The following is a 20315-nucleotide window of genomic DNA, read 5'->3' as shown; positions in this document are numbered from 1 at the left end:
CCATGCCTAGGATCCTCTTTACCCACAGTTAAGCCTCTTCCTTTCCTCTGGCTTCCTTCAAGACTCAGCTCAGATTCCACCTTTTGCAGCCTTCCCTCCCTTCCCCTATGACTTTCCACCTACTTTGTATGTATTTAGTTATGGATATGATCCCTTTTAGAATGTAAACTCCTTGAGGGCAGGAACTGTCTTTGCTTTACTTTGTATCCCCAGTGCTTACACAGGGCTTGGCATTGGTTGATTCAGAGTTTATCTGGACTGTGTTCTACTTTTCCCCTTGGGGATGGATACAGGACCTGGAGGAGGGCTCAGGGAGGCTGAGGAAAAACCTAAGAAAAATGCCTCATGACAAGGATTAGGCAAAGGTGTGGCTATTGGAGTTGTAGTCAGACCAAGTGTGGGGGTAAGGATTGTGGTGTTAGATTTTTTTTTTCAGTTGTGTCTGACTCTTTGTGGCCCCTTTTGGGGTTTTCTTGGCAGAGATACTGGAGTGGTTTGCCATTTCTTTCTCCAGCTCATTTTACAGATGAGGAAACTGAGGCAAGCAGGGTTAAGTGACTTGTTTAAGGTAACACAGCTAGTATTTGAACTCTGGTTCTTTGGACTCCAGGGACAGCACTCCATCCACTCACTGTGCCACCTAGCTGCTCTTGGGGGTAAGGACTAGGATTCTTAAGATGGGGGATTTCTTTGTATTCTCAACTCCTACTCAGTAGCTGTAAGTGAATGAATGAATAAAAAAAATTAAACCATTTATTAAGCACTTACTATATGCCTTAGCACTGTGCTAAGTGCTAGAGATAGAAATACAACTGAGCAAGAAAATTTCCTGCCCTCAAGAATCTTACATTCTAACAGGGGAGTACAACCAAGACAGGGTAGTGGCCAAGGAGGAGCATTTTGGACAGGGAATTTGGAGGAAGCAGTGACTGTAGTCATGTCCTTTCCAGGAAAGGTAGGGTTGATCTGATCACTGTTCCGAGAAGGAGTTGGAAAGGGGAGCTGGACAGGGTGAGGGTATGTGCCTAGCATGTGACCTTGGCCAAATCACTTTCTTTCTTTGTGGTCCATTTCTTTCCTCATCTATACGACAAGGGCATGGGACCAAGTGTTTTATAAACTGTAACTGGTCCCTTCTGAGTCTGGTATCTTAAGCTAACTCTATTCAGTAAAAAGCAGTGTAAAATGCTCCCATTTTCTATGGTGGGGAGATCACTCCTGGGAAGACAAGGCTGGCTGAGGTCAGAATGGTGCTAGATGTTCCAAATGTGGAGGATTGGGGTGGAATCAGGCTTGGGAATTGAAAAGAGGGGCTCAAGACTCCAGTCCTTCCAGGGTCTGCTGAAGATGGGAGTTCTGGGGAAGAGCGGCAGACAGCCGCGGGTTGGAGCAGGTGGTTGTGAGAGATTCCTGGAGTCAGGGGGCAGCAGAGGCTCACTCTTCGTGGATGAAGGCGAGGGCTGAGCTCCAGTCAGCACACACACAGAGGGTATCTGGAACAAAATGCTCATGGGGTAGGACAGACAATGTCTTCCATATCTAAAGTTGCGCTGGGAGCTCTGGGGAAGGCTGGTGTGTGTGTGTGTGTGTGTGTGTGTGTGTGTGTGTGTGTGTGTGTGTGTAAGGGAAGACTGACTGATTTGGGGGTTCCGAAACTTTCTATAGCAACATCTTTCTGCCCCTCCCTTTCCTCTCCCACACACTCCTTACCCTTTCCAGCTGGCTCGATAGTGACCTTCTCACTGATGTTGCCCCGGCCAGCAGAGGTGACAGCCGCTACCCACAGCATGTACTGCTGCCCTCGATTCAGATGAGCGATCCGGTAGAACAGCTGCTCTGGACTTGTCTCGTATTCACTGGGGGCCTGGGTGGAATGGATGGGGTGAGTTGGGATAGGAGAGGAAAGAGATTAACGGGGCTGATCACCTAGGCCCCCAAACCTCTGGCTTTCCTATCTTTTCTGGGGCATAGAGAATACTCAGCCAGGAAAGTGTGTGTATGTGTGTGTGTTTGTGTGGGTGTGTTTACAGTCCTCAAGAAGGCATCTATCTAGGGGCAACCTGTCCCCTTTGTACTTTCCCCACTGGCAAGGAATATTAGTAGGGGCCAGAACCCATGGGTACTCAGTCCAGTGGTTTAGAATTCTGGTAACACATCTGGCCTGCTTGGGTGGACTGAGTTAGGGGATGTTTTGACGATGCCATAGTGGAAAAGCACTAGATCTGAAGTCAGAGGGCTGGGGACTCCAAGGTAGGGCATAGGATCTCTAGAATAGAAGGGGACCTCAAACCATCTAGTTCCCCTACTCATTTTATATTAAGCCCAGCTCCTCTGATTCTCCTTTTTGGCATATACAGTGTGACCTTGGCCAAGTCACTCTCTGTCCTTATCTGTAAAATCAAGGGGTTAGAGCCAATGATCCCTTCCAGCTGTACAGTCTTTGATCCTATGAGGCAACAATGGGCACCCCAAATTCACCTTAGTGACCCCTGACCAGGGGCCTGTCATGGTTTCATTATGTGTGTAGATTCAAGCACATGTGGTGAGAATGTGGAGAACGAGGAATTAAGAGATCTCTTTTCAGAAGAAAAGAGCTCAGAACTCAGGACAGCAGCGGCTGCCTCATCCTGCATTAGAGCTATGTCCCCTGGTCCCACCTTTTAATTACTACCCTTTCATTTTTCCAGCAGCAAACCTTTGGAGGGGAAGAAATAAGGAAGGGAAAGGAGAGGTAGCACTTTATTAATTATTAGCTGCACTATAGATCTCCATAGACATTCTGCATATGTTCTGTATGTACATGTATACATATATATATATTTTAACCAAATGACAGTTTTGACAAGTTGCCAACAAAACAATATCGGATCCCAGTGGCTTTACCAGTTGCTTTGATGAAAAGATTATGTTGCCTTGGAAACCAGTGGCTCAGATATTGAAATGAATTTGAGAAGGAGCTTTTGATAAGCACCAGTTTGCAGACCTCCTGTCAACCTCTTCCCTGGCACAGGCGGGAGGGGGGTTGGCTTTCATTTTATTTTATTTTTTGGTCAGCCGCAGGGAAGGGAGAGGAGCATGGCGCCAGGGACCCTTTGAAATTGGTGCAGAGGGCTGGGGAGGGGGACCAGCCCAGGGAACAGATGGGGGTAGTAGGGCCAGAGGGAGAGAATAATTAGTTATCTCTGCAGTCACAGCCTCTGGCGCACGCACATGGGCACACGTGCAGACCCATCTCGGGCACACACACACACACACAAGCACACACACTCACACAGCCTGGGCACAGACTGAGATGCAGACATGGTCAGACATGCATATACTGAGAGACAGACACCAGTGGGGTGAGGGTGTGGGGGGGATGCTTTACATGCTCCAATTGTAAAGGTAATTTCCTGCTCGGCTGCCTAGGCACATATATGAGCCAGAGCCTCCAGCCTTAAAAGACCTAGTGGATTTTGAAAGGGGGAGGGGGGAACATATTCCTTTTGATCTGGAGTCTTCTTTAGGGGTCCCTGGTGGGGAAGTCCAGGGGAAGACCAGTCTCCACTGGCCTCCCAGCCCTGGGGTGAGTCATTTGCTGCCTCTCTAATGCGGAGTATGGCTTCTGGCCCAGAAGGGCCCTGCAAGGTTTGGGGGCAGGCCTGAAGGTGGTGCTGTCACATACGTGCACTTGTGTGTTCTTGAATGCTTGCATATTTGTGTGGATAGCTATATCTGTGGACATATGTGTGTCTACAATTGCAAAAACATGCATTTCCATTTGTTTGTGAAAATCTAGAGTCTTAAGGGAGGGAAACCTGCAGCCTCCAGGCTACATGTGCCCCTCTAGATCCTCAAGGGTGGCTCTTTGACTGAATCCAAACTTCATAGAACAAATCCCCTTAATAACAGGATTTGTTCTGTAAAACTTGAGCTCAGTCAAAAGGCTGCACTCAAGGACCTAGAAGGCCACATGTGGTCTCTAGGCTGCAGGTTCCCCACCCCTGAATTCTAGATTCTGTCTGCACCTAGGTTAGAGAAGATACAGATGACTTGGGAAAGGTGATGATGACAGCAGTTCACCTGGACCCTGGCTGTTCTGCCTTTGAAAGGAGCTTCCTTTTTTACACCTGAAATTACCTTTCAAAACATCTGGTTAAAACTTCTGTATCTCTGAGAGCCACTCTGGCTCTCCCCTGGTTGTCTCTGTTTCCATTTAACACAGCATGGCAAATAGATCCACCCCATCCTCATATATACATTCATACACATGTGCCATATACTTCTGCACACACTTATCTAATGCACCTACACACTCAGAGTCACATATATATATTACCTCACTTTCATACACACATGGACTCCAATACATACTCACATTGACTTAAAGACACATAGTGGCCATTGGCTCCTGCCTCGACGCTTTGAGGTCAGTATCTCCTGACTCACTTATCATGTTGAGGTCTAAGAAACTCAAGTGCCAGATGGGAATGATTCCTGCTCTAGTCCTAGGATTTTCCACCTTGTGTGTAGTGATTGTTCTATTAACAAAGAGGATGTCTTCCAACTATTCACTTTGTAATTCAGAAAAGGCAAAAATAATACAGAAAGGGAGGTGTTCTGGGACCTGGATGCATTTCCCATCACTCCTAGAGGGAACAAAGGAAGAAGACAGGGTGTGCTGGCTCCCCAGCCCTCTTGGCCCCACATGGAATGATTTCTGTGTCTTTCCACAAGGGCCTCTTTCCCCATCTTCCTCCATTTGCTGCCCCTCTATGATTAGATATCAGAGCCTAGGAGGAGGGTCTCTCTTTAAGCAGGCCCAGGGCTTGACTCCCTCCTTAGATTTATACCTTAGTTTGTCCATCATTTCTTCCTCAGTCATGGCTACTCCTGACCAGCATTGAAGAGACTGGAACTTGCCCCAATATTCCCTCCCTTGCCCTGTCCCAGATCCCCTCCCCTCTCCACACAGTCCAGGTTAAGTTGGTTTGCTTTGTCCCAGAAGATTTGGTGATGGAGATGTCACTGTATCTAAGTCAGTGTTGATCTGTCAGACCTCTGGTCTTGCTAAGAATTCTCTGGGCCTGTATCACCCTGGAGGTCCATGTAGTGGCTCTTAAGGACCTGGCCTCATCCTGCATCCTCTGGCACATGGAACTTAAATTAATCATGTGGGTCATAAATGTGATCCAGGAAGTTCCCAGAGGCACACCGGCTTAGTTGGTGGTGACCTAAGCTAGCTGCAGAACATGCTCTGTCCTCTCTTCTGGCTGCCCCTCCCTTCCCCCCATCAAGCCTGCTCTCCCCTTCCCTCTCTCGCAGCTCAAGGGGTCAGCTTGGCAGCTCATCCTGCTAGAAGCACCAGGTCTCTGACTATATTCAGAGGGCAAAGCCCAGCTGGGCCATTCCCGGAGGCTGACTCACCGGCTGTCCAGACCCAGGACTAGAGCAGAAAATGGTGTACTTTCGGATCACCCCATTAGGCTTGGTGGGAGGCAGCCAGGACACGACCACACTACTGGCTGATGAAGGGACAGCTTTGATTCCGGCAGGGGGACCTGGAACTGAGCGGGGAAGAAGGCCAGGTTAGCCCAGGGAAGGGGGAGTGCCACCCTGGGAATATGAGGGTAACAACCGACATTTATCTAACGCTTCCAAGTTTGCAAAGTGTGGCAGTGAGCAGGCTGAGGCTGGGGGCAGAGGGAGGTCAGGACAAGACTGTGGAGTAGAATGAGGCTCTGCTCTCTCTGCCCTCCCTGTCTCTGGCTTCATCTGCCATTCTGACCCACCCACCTTTCTTGTGGTTCTCCCCCTTTAATAATCATAGCAGCTACCATTTATATAACACTTCATGGCTCACAGGGGACTTTACATATGTGATCTCATTGGACCATCTCAACAACCTTGGGAGAGAGGGGCCATTTTTATACCCGTTTGAGGATGAGGAAACTGAAGCAGACAGCAATTAAGTGACTTGCCCAGGGTCATAGAGCTAGGATTTGTACTCAGATCTGCCTCTACTCCAAGCACAGCATACTATCCGCCACACCATGTAGCTGCCTCCTCTTACTACTGAGCCTTTGCCCACACGCCAGCAATGGTCTCTTTCCTCCTACCTCCTTCATACGGAGATCTCCCTGTCAAATCACAGTTCAGGGGCACTCCCTCCAGAAGATCCTTCTAAGAGTGATCTAGTCCACTCTTCATCTTACCCACAGGACTTCTGAGCACCCCAGACTCTTCACCCCCTGGAATTCTAGGGATGACACGTTGACTTACTTGTTCTCCCTTATTTAAATGAAAGCTCTGTAGGTGCTCAGGACTTTTCATTCTGTGGGTAGGTTCAGGGAAGCTTTGTTGCCTGCCTGCCTGTGGTGTGTCCCCAGGGTAATTCCCACCTTCCCTCCTTCCCTTCTCCTCCCTCAGCTCTTAGAAGGAAAAATGTTTGGTCAGTGGCAATCACTGCTATTTTACAGAGCGTGATTGCTCTGGAGTCCCTGCTTCCCTTTATTGGTTACTTGGGAACCTGAGTTGGCAGGATTTACATTTCTAGGAACATAGCCTAACAGAAAGGGCATTGGATTTGGCGTCAGAGGACCTGGGTTTGAATCCTACTTCTGCCACTTGCTTCCTGTGTGACCTTGAGCAGGTCACTTTACCAGTTTGGGACTTAGCACTTTAAAATTGGCAACCTGATTTACTTATGTTATCTCATTTGATCCTTGTAACAATCCTGGGAGGTAGATGCTACCATTCCCATTTTACAGAAAAGGAAACTGAGACTCTTGGAGGTCAAGTGACTTACCCAGAGTCACACAGCTGGAGAATGTTTGAGACAGGATTAGAACCTTGTCTTTCTGACTCCAAAGCCAACATTTCATCCACTTATTGTCTCTCTATCCGGTCTAATGATGCTCTGATCTTATGAATCAGGAGACTAATTCAATGGTCACACTGAGTTAACACATCATTCTCTGAGCTTTCTTCCCCTTGTTCTCTCCTCTCCTCCCCCTCCAACCTTCCTCACTGTATGTGGGTTGCCCTGCAAATGGTCAGGGTGAGCGGACTGCCAGCTCCCTTGAGGCAGGGGTCTTAGTTCTTTGGGCTTCTCCCAGGAAAGGGGGAGGGTGCCTTGTCAAATGAAAACAGTGTAAAGACAAGGTTACCCCACTATGTGGGCACTATATTGAGGCTGTGACTTCAGGAAGGAAAGAGGAGTCACATCCTTGACAGGTCCTAGCTCAGGAATGGGGTCAGGCCTGGGTAAGGAAGCCTCCCCACTCTGTTCTCAGGCACCCTGATTTTGGCCAGCCTTCAGGCATCAAGGAAAGGAGTTGCCTTTAGCTTCTGCTCCCCAAGGCAGGGGTAGGGGGGATGGGAGGGCTTGGAATTGGCTCAGCACATCTGTGACCTTAATCCTCTAATGTGCTTGACCAGCTTATCCCAACAATACCTTGATGGACCTTTCCGCATCTGCTGCAAGTCAGCTTGGCCCCAACCCTATGAAACCCAAACAGGTGGGGTTTTAATGGCAGCCAGAGTGGGGCCTGTTAATATTGCACCCTCTGGAAAATGGGGGAGATGTCAGCGGAGGTTGGGTAGAGAGAGCATGACTTTAATTTGAAGGTCAGTCATATAGGTCTCAGGGATGGTGCTTTCTCCCCCCAACATTTGGATACGGGTACAATCGGGTGACAGTGAGCACCAGGGGCATTTCTGAAGAGGACAAAAGTCTTGAAAGGCAGGCCTGTGGAGGAGAGGAGGAGCAGACCCCTTCCCCCTCTGCCCGAGTGATGATGATAAGGGCTGATTTTTAACTGGTTAAATGTATGAGTCTCAGTTTGGGAGGGGGTGGGGTGGGGGTGGGTCTGCACCCTCTAACCTCTCTAAATCTCTGTTCTCTTAGTTGGCAATGTTATTGGGTCATAGGGGAAAACTGCAACATCCTTCCTATCCTCCACAGTTGCAGCCAGGTGCCCCTCTCTCATAATGTTCCCTCCAGCTCACAATAATTCTGTCTGGCATCTCTCAAGGAACTTTATTCCACTCGTGTATTTGTCAGATTCTAGTTTGCATTAAAGTTATTTGTGCCCTTGTATAAATATTAATATTAGACTATAAGCTCCTTGAGGGTGGGAACCATGTCTTATTCATCTTTATAGAAAGGCAGTTTGGCCTAGTAAGCAGGGCCTCTGTTACATACTGCCTGTGTGCCAATGACCCAGTGCACTAGCCAACTCTATAAGATGATTGCTTTCATAGAAGGTGCCAACCTGTATTGATACAATGCTTTTCTTTCCCTGGGAGCTCCGTATACTAATGAAATCATAGTTTAGTTCCTATCCCCAGCAGAGAGAGGGCTGGGCCTAGAGTTAGGAAAGACCTGAATTCAAATCCAGGCTCAGACACTTACTAGGTGTGTGACTCTGGGCAAGTCACTTAACCTCTGTCTGTCTCAGTTTCTTCAACTGTAAAACAGAGATAAGCACCTAGAGTTGTGACTTCAAATGAGATAGTATTTGTAAAGCATTTAGCAGGTGCCCAGCACACAGTAAGTACTTAATAAATGCTTATTTCCTTCCTTTCTATCTAGTACCTAGTACCTTGTGCCTTTCATTTAGAAGGTGCTGAAGGAATGAACATACTTTTATGTAGGTCATTGCCCCCCATGACAAGAATATACTCTTCCTCTTTACCTTTGAGAATTCTTTTCTTTCAAGGCTCAGATTATGTACCACCTCTTTCATGAAGCCTTCCTCCATCTCTTAAGTTAAGAAAAGTTTCCCTGCTCACATTTTGCCCTCTATCTCTCCTTTATTTCACTCCTCTCTACCTTGTATTTCACTTATCTAACCCCACTTCCCTCCCTTTGCATCTTCTGCACCTGGCACAGTGCCCAGCACACAGCAGATGCTCAATAAATGCTTGAATCTGATTGAATGCCTGATACCCTAGGCACGAGTTTGTCCTTCAGGGACTCTACCTTCACTCTGATTATTCAAATGTGGCTTGTCCTGATGGTGGCTTCCAGTGGGTGTATCAGGCAAACCCACGGCTTTATGATCTCTGTCCCTTCAAAGGGCTTAAGGTTAAAGGCAAGCTGCCTTGGGAAGAGTAGCAAAGGAGAGGGTATATGTGTGTGTGCATGTGTGTACACATATGTGTGTGTGTTGGGCCAAGGATACTTACTGTCCTCCTTGGTCTGGATGTAGAGCACACTGCTGCGGACGCCATCCCCAGCCTGGGTGTAGGCCAGTACCTGGACACTATAGTTGGTGAACTTCTCCATGCCTCGGAGCTCCACCCGTTCCCGTGTGGTGGTGATGTTCTGCATCTCCCCCCACTCTGCCGAAAGAGAGACACAAGATGAGGGGGGATTGTGGGAGGTTGTTCTGTCACCAATCTCATGGCCTGGGCCACCATTCTCTTCCTCCTACTTCAAGGGGAGCAGCCTGTGGCTAAAACTATGCTTGCCATGTCCTCTGCACTGCCCTCATTCCCATTTAGCCTCTGTGTTTATATCGATGATCCCCACTTTGAGAGAGCAGCAGAGTGACAGTGACTGGAGAGACCCAGTGTAGGGCCTGAGATCCTTGGGCCTCTACTCTCCTAGCTGGCAAGAAAATGGCTGGCCTGGGAAAGCAATACCTTGTGACCTAGACTTCAGCCTCCCATTGACTCTGGCCCTCATCCTGTAAGTCAGCAGGGTTTCCTCCCATACCCATATCCCCTGTCTCCAAAGCACAGAATATCTATTCAGGGAATAGCTTTTAGGTCCCCTACTTCTTTACAGAAGAAAGAACTTGGGGCAGCTGCTTAGACAATGAGTGGGGTCCCAAGTAGGGAGAACAAAAACCTGGCTGTGTGTACAGATAGGGTGTAAAAATACTCAGCTCCCAATTATCTGCATGTGGGTCATTCATTTTGTGGGTGATTCATAGCAAACATCCAATCCCATGCTGGTCTTCCCCTAGCAACCTTCCATGCTTCTGGATCAGGTCTATGCATTGTGAACCAGTGAGCATTAGGGAATGAAAACTTATTTTAGCATCAGGACAAGATAATTCTGAAGCTAAACGTGACCTCTCCTGGATTATTGCAATGGTTTCCTAATTGGTCTCTGCTTCCAGTCTCTCCTCTCTGATCCATTCCCCATATAGCTGCCAATAAAGCACAGGACTGACCACATCACTCCCCTGCCCGAGAAGCTTCAATGGCTCCCTAGTGCCTTTAGAATAAAATACAAATTCCTCAATTTGGCATTTAGATCCCAGTCTGACTCTGGCCTGCCTGCCAAGACTTATTTCACAATATTCTCCCTTTCAAATATAATACATTCCAATTAAACTGGTGGATTTACTGTTTCCCAAAACTGGAATTTCATCTTTCACTTTTGTGTTTTTATGCAGGCTGTTTCCCATTCCCAGAATACTCTCCCTTTTCACCTCAACTTGTAAGAATCTTTTGCCTCTTTCAAGGAGGCAACCCAGTTTTCATTTCCTACAAGACATATTTCTCCATACTATGAGTTATTACTGTTCTTGGGTCTTCCCATGATCTTGTGTTTACTTATCTGTCTAGATGTTGTACCCTACAATGTAAGCTTTTTGAGGGCAGGATTGATGTTTTGTCTTTTAAATTTACAATGCCTAACACAGTGCTTTTTGCACTTAATAAATGCTTCTTGAAAAAAAAATCATTCATTGATTCATTCATTCGATCAATTGATCAGTCAACAAATAGTTATACTTAGTACATGCCAGGCACTGTGTTAAGATTGGTGATATAAAGAAAAAGCAAAAACAATCCTTACCTCAGGGAGCTAACCTTCTTTAGTTTAAAATTAATTTTATTGTTTTTTCAAATAACAAGAATTTATTTTCTCTTTTCTACCTCTCTGTCAATGAACAATAAAAAAGACAGAAAAATAGAACCTTCACAAACAAATATGCATGGTCAAGCAAAGCAAATTCACCAAATTGGCCATGCCCTAGAATGTATGTCTTATTCTACATCTTGAGTCCATTACCTCTCTGTCATGAGGTGGGTGGAGTCAATATTCTAATGGAGGAGCCAACATATCCATAAGTTGGTATATATAAGATAAATATAGAGTCAATGGAAGGTAGCCCTAGACACTAACAGCTGGGAGGTGGTGGTGGACCAAGAAAGGCCTCCTTCAGGAGATGGTGCTTCCATTGATTCTTAAAGGAAGTCAGGGATTCTACTTGTCAGAGATTAAGAGGGAGAGCTTTCCAGGCATGGGGGACAGCCAGTGCAAAGGTGTGAAGTTGGGAGATGGAGTGTCTATTTAAAGCAAATAGAAAATTTTGGAAGGATTATATGACACTTTGGATTTTCTCGGCCATCATTCCGTGCTATTATTGTATATAAAACTAATACTTATTTCCACCTGGCCTGGCTTTGAGATTAGTATAAGGAGCCCCTGAGTGGACCATCTTCCAGGTTTTATAATAATCTAGTCCCACCTGGAATGCTGAATGGAGCAGAGCAGGAGTTGTTATTATGCATGATTCCCTCCTTCCCAGCTGGATGAGAAATGCAGGTCTGGATCACAGAAGACAACACTCACCCTCTTGTGCTCATCATCTTAAAAGTCAGAATCCCCATGTACTCACCCCCATCCATGTAGAGAGACCAAAAGATGACCCGATAGCCCTTTAGGACGCCATTGAGGGTGCTTCGTGGTGGCTCTGACCAGGAAATGACTGCTACATCGGAAGTGATGGACAGGGCTCGGACATTCTCGGGAGGCTGGCTGGGCACTGTGCAGGGGGAATGGTAAGGAAATCAGACTGAGGGATGGGGGAGTGACTGAATAAAACAAATAAGTGAGTCATCTCCATGAAGCTGGGTTGGTGCATCTTTAGGTTAGACCTTAGGGAAGGTCAGGTGTATCTGACATGCAGATGTCATAAAACCAAGGAGGACAAATAGCTAACACATTGGCTTACAGGTTAATGAACCAAGAACATCTCAACAGGTTAGACCAGGAGATCATCAAACTAGGAAACAAAAAACTTCCTGATTTGGTCCTTGAGCCTTGGTTTGTCAATCTTCATGTTAGACTATTATTGGATTTATCCAATAGGATGAAAGTTAATAGGGACAAATGTAAAGTCTTATATTTGAATTAAAAAAAATTAACATTGGCACGTATAAGCTAGGAATAAGTATGGCTAGATAGCATTTCACCTCAAAGAAACCTGGAGGTTTTAGTAGACTGCAAGCTCCATATGATTCGACACGGTCCTAGGGTAGCTAAGAAAGCTAGTGCATTATGAGAAATATAATGTCTAGAAGGAGGGGGATGATGGAGCTTTGTGTTCAGTTCTGGGTACCATACTTCAGGAAGGATGCTGAGAAGCTGGAGGATGTTAAGAAGAGGGCAGCTGAGATGGTGAACAGCCTTGATGTGAAGCTACATGAGGTTTTCTTGAAGGTAATGGGGTCATTTAGTCTGGGGAAGGGAAGAGTTAGGGATGATGCAAATAATTTCTTAAACATTTGAAGGGCCGTCTCTTGGAAGAGAGTTTATATTTATTCTGTTTGTCCCAGAAGGACAGATATAGAGTCAAAGGATGGAATTTTGGCTTGATATAAGGAAAAACTTCCCACCTATTAAAGCTATTTGTGATTCTGTCACTGTGACTTAGGAGATTCTGGGAGGAGCAAGATGAAGGTTCAGTAAACTTCTTTTCCTTGAGATTTTTGAGAACAAATACTTTTTAGGGTCCAAGCCCATTGCTGTTTTAGCTTGTTTAGGTGAAGGCCTAATAAAAATCAGGAGGATGGATAGAATAATTGATAGGATAACTCCCAGACTTGGAGCACCCTCCCTATTGCAGGATCTTGATAGCATTGAACAGAGCTGGGGGGAGACTTAGTTGCTGCCCTAAGCTACTTAGAATTCAGTTATGCACCCTAAAATTTTCTTTGACATATTCTTCTGGTATGGTCCACTACACTATAATGCTTAGTTTTTTAGTCAGCTCTTCATGGATGAATAACTGATATAAGAAATAAAGGTAAAATGTTTGGTAAAGCCCAGAATCGTGACTTTGGGTACATGGTGGATCTGTGCTCTCACCATGTCAAGCCATGGATCCTAACAGAATGGAGTCAATTGACTGCCAGCTCTGTCCGGGCATTGAAAGAGCAACCCCAGGGGCTGAGAACACCTTAGTCCTAATGTAAGAAGATAAAGTGGGGTGGGGGGTGGAGTAGAAGGGTTGTATTTCTTAGGAGGCAAAGGTGAGTGGAATTACCTTGGACTGTCCTACGTTCTCCCAAAGAGGAGAACATGGTAGGATGGGACTTTCTGGGATTGAAGGGTTCATCTCTCTGATGCCATACCTCAACACACCCAAAGTGCTCCAGAGAACATGAAACCTTTCTGAGAAGACCTCCAGGGAGGGAAATTACATAACCTACCATGGTCACCCATTCCACTGCCTTTTACCCTCTCCCTTTAAGGGAAGCCTTCCTTAGTTTTAGCCCAAATCCTTCTGATACAGTCTGGTCTTAGAGTTGCAATAGTGTTTATGTCTAGATCTTCTCATTTTGCAAATGACAAATCTGAGAGAACACCAATGGGACTTCTTGCTGCCTAATGGAGGGCAAAGGACAAAGGAGAGACCTAAACTGCCTTTCTCTGAGTGGGAGAAAGGAAGTATAAGCTGGATGGAAGGTAATTAGATCCTGTTGCCCCACAAGAGGCAACTCTAATTTTTATGAGCATTTAAATGATAATACATCATCCTAACGATCCTCTTTGAGAATGATTATTGTTTCATATTACTTAGGTGTAAAAATATAAGCGCCATGTAATTAGGGACCGAGTGTAATAAACTAATACAGATAGCCCGTTCAAACAAAATGAAGGTAATATAATTATGGAAAAGACACCATTGTTAAAGCTGGGGCCCTTGAATACCCCAGGAGGAGTGCTAATATTGCCAGGAAACGATCAGGATTTGACAGGATAACGAGGGCCTTAATTAAGTATGAAAAACTGCTGAGCAAATGTGCCTGGAAACTTTTTTCCTCCCCTCTTTGTTGGGGAATGACTCCATGGCCTGTGCTGATCTCTTCTTGATGGAAATGTCAGTGGCCCCAGGGGAGAGAAGAGGAGAAAGCACAATGGGAGGCCGATAGCTGCTGAAGGTTACAGGCCCTGTCCAGCTCTTTCCCATGATGGTCCTGAGTTAAACTAGTGATGCTGGAATAAACTTGGTACATTTGCATCATCTCAGTTTGCACCCTCCTATCCCCTTGGGGACCAAAGTCTGCCCAAAGCCTCCTTCATCTGGACCTCTTTCTCCCAACTTTAGACAAAAGATGAACAATTCCCAAAGCACAACTTTTTTTTTAATTTTTAAGCTCTACTTGCCAAGTGATCTCTTTGTCACATTTCAAAATGTTTCTGAAATCCTACCAACTCCATCCTGAATTGGAGCATCTGAAGCCAGTGCTTAGCACAGTGCCTGGCACATGGTAAGTGCTTAATAAATGTTTACTTTTTTTTTTGGAGGCAATCAAGGTTAAGTGACTTGCCCAGAGTCACACAGCTAGGTAGTGTCTGAGGTTTTGTCCAGTCCTCCTGACTCCAGGGCTGGTGCTCTATCCACTGTGCCAGCTATTTGCTCCCCAAATGTTTACTTTTTAATTGACTGACTGAATTCTGAACTGATCCGATGAGAGTAAACCTTAAAGTGGTCCAATCTTACCTTGTAACTCTCTTGGCTACCCTCCACCACGGCCATGTACATACCCTCCCCATACTCTCCAAACTATCGTGGTCCTGACGTATATACTCAGCTGCCATATTTTACTCTAAAGTTAAAAGTTGACCTATCACTTTTACTTGGTCATAGCCCTGTCATTTTATTCTGGCACCTCTCTTCTTGGGTCCTAAACTCTTAAGGCAGCAAAGGCATCATGGAGACTTCCAGATCAGTAATCTAGCCCACCCCTTCTTGGTTTATCAGTCCTTCCTCTTGCTAATACACTACAGAGAATCATTTCTCTTCGAGTGGATTGCTCTGGTTATTCCATACAAAGTGGAACAGATGAAGAGTTAGATATCAGAGCCATTGAAGACTTCTGAACTGTAACCCCAAATTTAAAATTTAAAGAGGCAAGAGATGATGAATGATATTACCCTGAATCCCACAGCTCAAGTAAATAGCTTAACCTTTGGCTAACATTCACCTCATAAATTACTGAGTGTGTTTCTGTACTTCTCTCTCCCTCTTTGCTCTCCCTGTCTCCTCGTGTGGCTTCCCATGTGTGTCTCTCTCCCACTCTGTTTCTCTTCTCATCCCTGTGATTTTCCTCATTCTTGACTGCATTCTCTTTCTATGTTTCCCCCAGATGTACATCACTTTCCCACTATTTCGTCCTTTTCTCTTCCCCTTCTTTTCTCCTTCCTCACTCCCCCCTACCTCCAGGTTTCCTTTCTACATTTAATATCTATAATTTTTGGCTTTTCATGTATATGTACCGATCACTTTTTTCCCCTGTGGGAGAGCAGCCATCAAGGAAAAGGAATTTTTTACTTTTTTAAATAATATTTTCTTTAAAAATAATATTTTCTTTTTTCCTTCTTTTTTCTTAGTTTAGAGAATGGGATTTTTCTGCTCCTTGTCTTAGGTCCATGTAACTAACTATATGGTGCTTAGCCCATTACCATGCGCAGATAGATTTTTTTAACAAAGGCTCTTTAAAGAAGATAATATAACTCACATTCATGTAAGTTTACAAAGTGCTTTGTTTACATCAATCTCCCAATGTAGGGAATTGTTATTCTAACTATTATCCCATTTTACAGATGTGGAAACCCAGGATCTGCCTAGGTCAGACCGGATCTGGACTTTGGTTCATTTTAGGATGGGCACATCTAGAGAAGGGTGCTCAAGATAGTGAGATAATTTGAGATCAGGACATAGAAGAAAATAATTTGGAGAACTAGGAATATCTAACTTGAAGAAGAGAAGATTTAGGGGGTCTGTGATAACTGTCTTTCAATAGTTGATGGTCTGTCTTGTGGAAGAGGGATTAGACTTATTTTACTTGGCTTCGGACGGAAATCAGAGAGGCAGATTTTAGTTTGACCTAAGGCAGATCTTAACAATTAAAGCTAAGCACCTGCGGATAGGAGATAGCAAGTTCTCCATCCCTCAAGGTCTCTAAGTGGAGCCTGAATGATTAATTGCGATGGGTTTGTAGAAGAGGTTACTGTTCAGGTACAGGTTAGAGTAGGGACCTCTGAGGTTCCTCCTGAGAGTCAGTGACTCACCCAGGGTCACAGAGCTAGTAGACGTGAACCAGGACGAATAGGATCATAGAACTTAGGAGCTAGAGGTGTGATTCAAAGACTGGTGCTTTCTCCAGGACATTACCAGTCCTAGAGCACCTTGAGGGGAACAAAGATGCTGAAGAGAGGGAGAGGACTCACGTCTGTTTGACACATTGGTGTTCACCTCCCTCAGTTGGTCTCAGATGAGAAAGAACTGCTAGAAAAGCCTGGAGATTTACTATCCACTTAATGGAAGTAGGGATAGATTCACAGTATGGTGAGTGAGAGTCACTGGTAGAGGCAAAAGAATAACCACCAGAAAATAGGTTGGGACATTGGGGTGAGTGGAAATGACTGGGGCAAGGGCTGCACGAGCTCCAAAGGGCCCTGGGTTGGCCATAGGAACTCTTGGGGAATGAAGAGTTTATCCCCATTTATATGTATCTCAGCCAGGGTGAAGGAGGGGGACCTTATTTCAGGGGAAGGAAGCAGGAAAGCAGAGGAGACTTAGGATGGGGAAGGAGGACAGGATCTTAATAAGAAAGCCTTATTAGAAAGTTGTGGAAGTTTACCTTGTTGGTATGTCCTTTTCACTTTTTTCTCTGTTTCCTCCTTTCCTAAGTATCCACTCACTATTCCCAGGCTGCTCTAGCCTTTGCCTCTGGTCTCCACTAAACCTACCCTTCCTGGCAGGTCAGTGTGGAAACAGTACTATAGTCCAAGGCTTCTGACTCTGGATTTGAAAGCAAATTCTGCCCCTTATCCCCTGTATGACTTCAAGTTAAGTAAGTTACTTCCTTTGCCAAGACTTCAGTAATTAAGGTGGGACTTTTTTACTGTTTTTTGGAGCACTTATTTAATCAAGTGCCCTTTAAGAGTCTGGCCTTTGTTTCTTTGATTAAATCAGGAGTCTTTGATCACCTCTTTGCCTCAAGGGAAAGCCTAGTTTACATGGGTTTGAGTCACATGTTTGTGATGCGAGAAGATCCCTTTGACCCTGAACTGAGTATATAAACTCAGAGTTTGGCGGTTTGCTAACCCAGATGTTGGTATGTATTTGGTCTGTTTATAATGTATGTTTGTAATTTATGTAATTTATTTGTATTTGTTCTGAAGCTCAGGGTGCTGGCTTTTCCTCCTGAACTGAGTTACATTTGTATATGTGATTAAAGTTACTTTCCTTAGTAAAACAGATCAAAGAACTTGTGCTGGCAGCTCTTGTTGCTGGTCTTGTTGGGTCTTACACCCCTACAGCAGCTGCAAGCCACATTGTTGTTAAAGGTAGTGCTAACATTATTTCCATTTTACAGATGAGGAAACTGAGGCAGATAGCAGTCAAGTGACCTGATCAAGTTCACAAAGCTAGTAAGTATCTGAGTTAGCTTTTGACCCTAATATTTCTAACTCTAGATATAATAGGCCAAGCCACCTCCCTGTCAGCTGTCTCCTGGCTCTGGCATTTCATGAATTGGTGATCAACTCTGGAATCACCCCCTGTCCGCTTCTTAGCTCCATTCCCCCCACTGCAGCCTTGGCCATCCCTCCACTCCCCTGCAAAACCTCCTTACCATCCTCTAGTGTAGTGGCATTGATCTCGCTGGATGAGGGACCTGTCCCGGCCCGGTTGAAGGCCTGGACCACTACCCCATACTGAGCAAACTTCTTCAGGTTGTCCAGAGTATAGACCTCACTGTCTCCAGTGGCCTTCATCTCCACAATGCTGTACTGCCCGTTGCTGCCGGGGCTGTTCTCTCGGTAACCGATCTGGTAGCCACGGATCACGCCGTTCTGGAGCTCCTTCTTTGGAGCCTGAGAGAGGGAAGGAGAGGAGTGGTGGTTACAGAGGAGGACAGATTCACAACCCTGGGGAAAGTCCCATCTTCACCAAGTTGTCAGCCTTGGAGAAACTAGGCAACAGGAGTGAGAGAGAGAGAGAATGTGGCATGTTTGAAAGGGAATACGAAGAATACTTTGGATTGCTCTGGTCTGGGTTCTGTTAAACACACTGTTGCCGCTCAGGTAAAGAAGAGGGAAGGCTTGGGGAAGTGGGATTTTGTAGATTGGTAGGTATATGCAAGTATGAGGACAGGAAATGCAACCAGAATGTGGGGAAGAAAATGGGATTGTGGGAACCTCCTTTGGGTCTTGATAGGCTATCAATGCCACTGGATGAGGATTAAGACAGCCCTAGAAACACACACACACACACACACACACACACACACTCTCACACACACACACACACTCACTCACACACACACTCACACATACATTCCAACATTAAGGCTTCCATACGTAGTCATAATTAGCATAGGATGACTGGGATTTTGGCTCAGAGTGTTAAAATTTAGAAGGCACTTGGATAGCACATGCAATCTTTTGGCTGAGTAGAAACTGAGTACCTAGTTATCAAGAAAGAATTAGTAAGAAAATGGAAAGCTACCCGGTGACTTGTGGCTGAACCCCAAAGGAATTCTTCCCCAGGCCATAGCTGCCTCCTCTTCTCTTTCCCCTGCACATTGGCTTCCCCTGCATAGTTTGAGGGTGAGTTCCTAAGCTACTTTCTCAAAGGGAAAATAGCTAGTTATAGCTTCCTGCATAGGGAAATTGGCCCATTGGAACTAAGTGTACCCATCTAGAAAAGTGAAGATAAGACCAATGCTGGGCTTGAAAACAAAGATAATTAAAAAAACACACACCTTTTATTGTGTTTAAAAACACTTAAGTTAACAAAAAAGCAGCCTGACTGGGTTTTTTTTTTACTTTATTGAAAGTATTATTTTAAATTGATTTCATTGTTTCTTTTAAAAGACTATTAACTTAATAAAATGGCTTTTTAAATTAACTTAATTTAGGAAGGACTTTTTAGAGATCTTTAAAAAATGTTTATTGTTATCTTTTGTTTTTATATCACCTTCACTTCCAGACATATTCCTCTTCCCTCCCCTCTCCAGAGAGCCATCTCTTGGAACAAAGAATAAAAAGAGAGAGGGGAAAAAGCAATTGAGAAAAAAAATCATGTCAGCTGAGTCTGGCAGGATACACAATGTTCTGTACCTATGGTCTCCCATCTCTGTAAAGAAGGAAGAGACGTGCCTCTTGTCTCAAGAGATGGTTTAACAAAAAGTTGAATATTTGTTCTGTCCTGAATCAAGCATTTCTCTGAACTTGTCCAGGCTTTCCTTATTAATCAGCAAGTGGGTCCATTTTTTTGCATTTGGAACTTAACACCAAAATGATGCACAGACATATGTGTAAACTATATAGTATATTTATAAACATATAAACTATAAACATATAGACACATTTCCAAGTACCCTAAGACTCACATTTCTAAACATACTCGTATACATACGGTATCTGCACAATGGCTTGAAAGAAGCACATGTCCTTCCACACACCCTGACATGCATTCCCATCTCTCCTCAGATCTTGATACATACCTACATATATCCTGATACACACATATCACACACATACCTATATATATCCTGACCCACACATTTCTACACATACACATACACACACACAGGTTTTAAATCAATCTTAACAATATTTCTCTGAAGCATTAAGAAATCAATAGGGCTGATTGCAAATTTATGTTATAAAGCCAGAATGATCCATCTCACTGAAAGAGTCTTAAAATAAGTGACTTATCTTTCAAGTGGATCTTTATTTTTCATTAATCTGTTTCTTGGTGCTAAAAGAAAGAAAGAAAGAAAGAAAGAAAGAAAGAAAGAAAGAAAGAAATCTCTGGAGAAGCTGACCCAAAATTTATTGACCAGCTGGTTCACTGTGAAGTTCTAACTTTTTAATCAATTTTATTTTTCATTATGTGACTTTGGTGAAATAAATCTGACTCTAAATTTTTATTGACTTACTGGCCTATGTTTTGTTGCCAAATATTTCAATGTTTTACATATTTATCAGTTCCTCTCTTCTGCCCAGCCCTCCCTATACCCTTGGATCTACTGGCTTTTCTGAGAGATGGACACAAGTTTTGGAATAGACG

General features: G+C 44.7%; 1 protein-coding gene across 1 annotated transcript in view; it reads right to left on the bottom strand.

Annotated features, from left to right (window-relative positions):
* The window catches only part of DSCAML1 (DS cell adhesion molecule like 1), a 515992-nt gene that overhangs the window by 19294 nt on the left and 476383 nt on the right, over positions 1 to 20315 (bottom strand). The window contains 5 exon segments of the mRNA XM_036742507.1: positions 1711 to 1864; positions 5407 to 5546; positions 9172 to 9327; positions 11622 to 11768; positions 17872 to 18112. Of these exon segments, the coding sequence (XP_036598402.1) occupies positions 1711 to 1864; positions 5407 to 5546; positions 9172 to 9327; positions 11622 to 11768; positions 17872 to 18112 (838 nt within the window).

Source organism: Trichosurus vulpecula, chromosome 2 (assembly GCF_011100635.1).
Source record: "Trichosurus vulpecula isolate mTriVul1 chromosome 2, mTriVul1.pri, whole genome shotgun sequence".
In the NCBI taxonomy this organism is placed as follows: domain Eukaryota; kingdom Metazoa; phylum Chordata; class Mammalia; order Diprotodontia; family Phalangeridae; genus Trichosurus; species Trichosurus vulpecula.
Note: the sequence above shows the minus strand (reverse complement) of the source record. Positions and strands in the feature narration are given on the sequence as shown.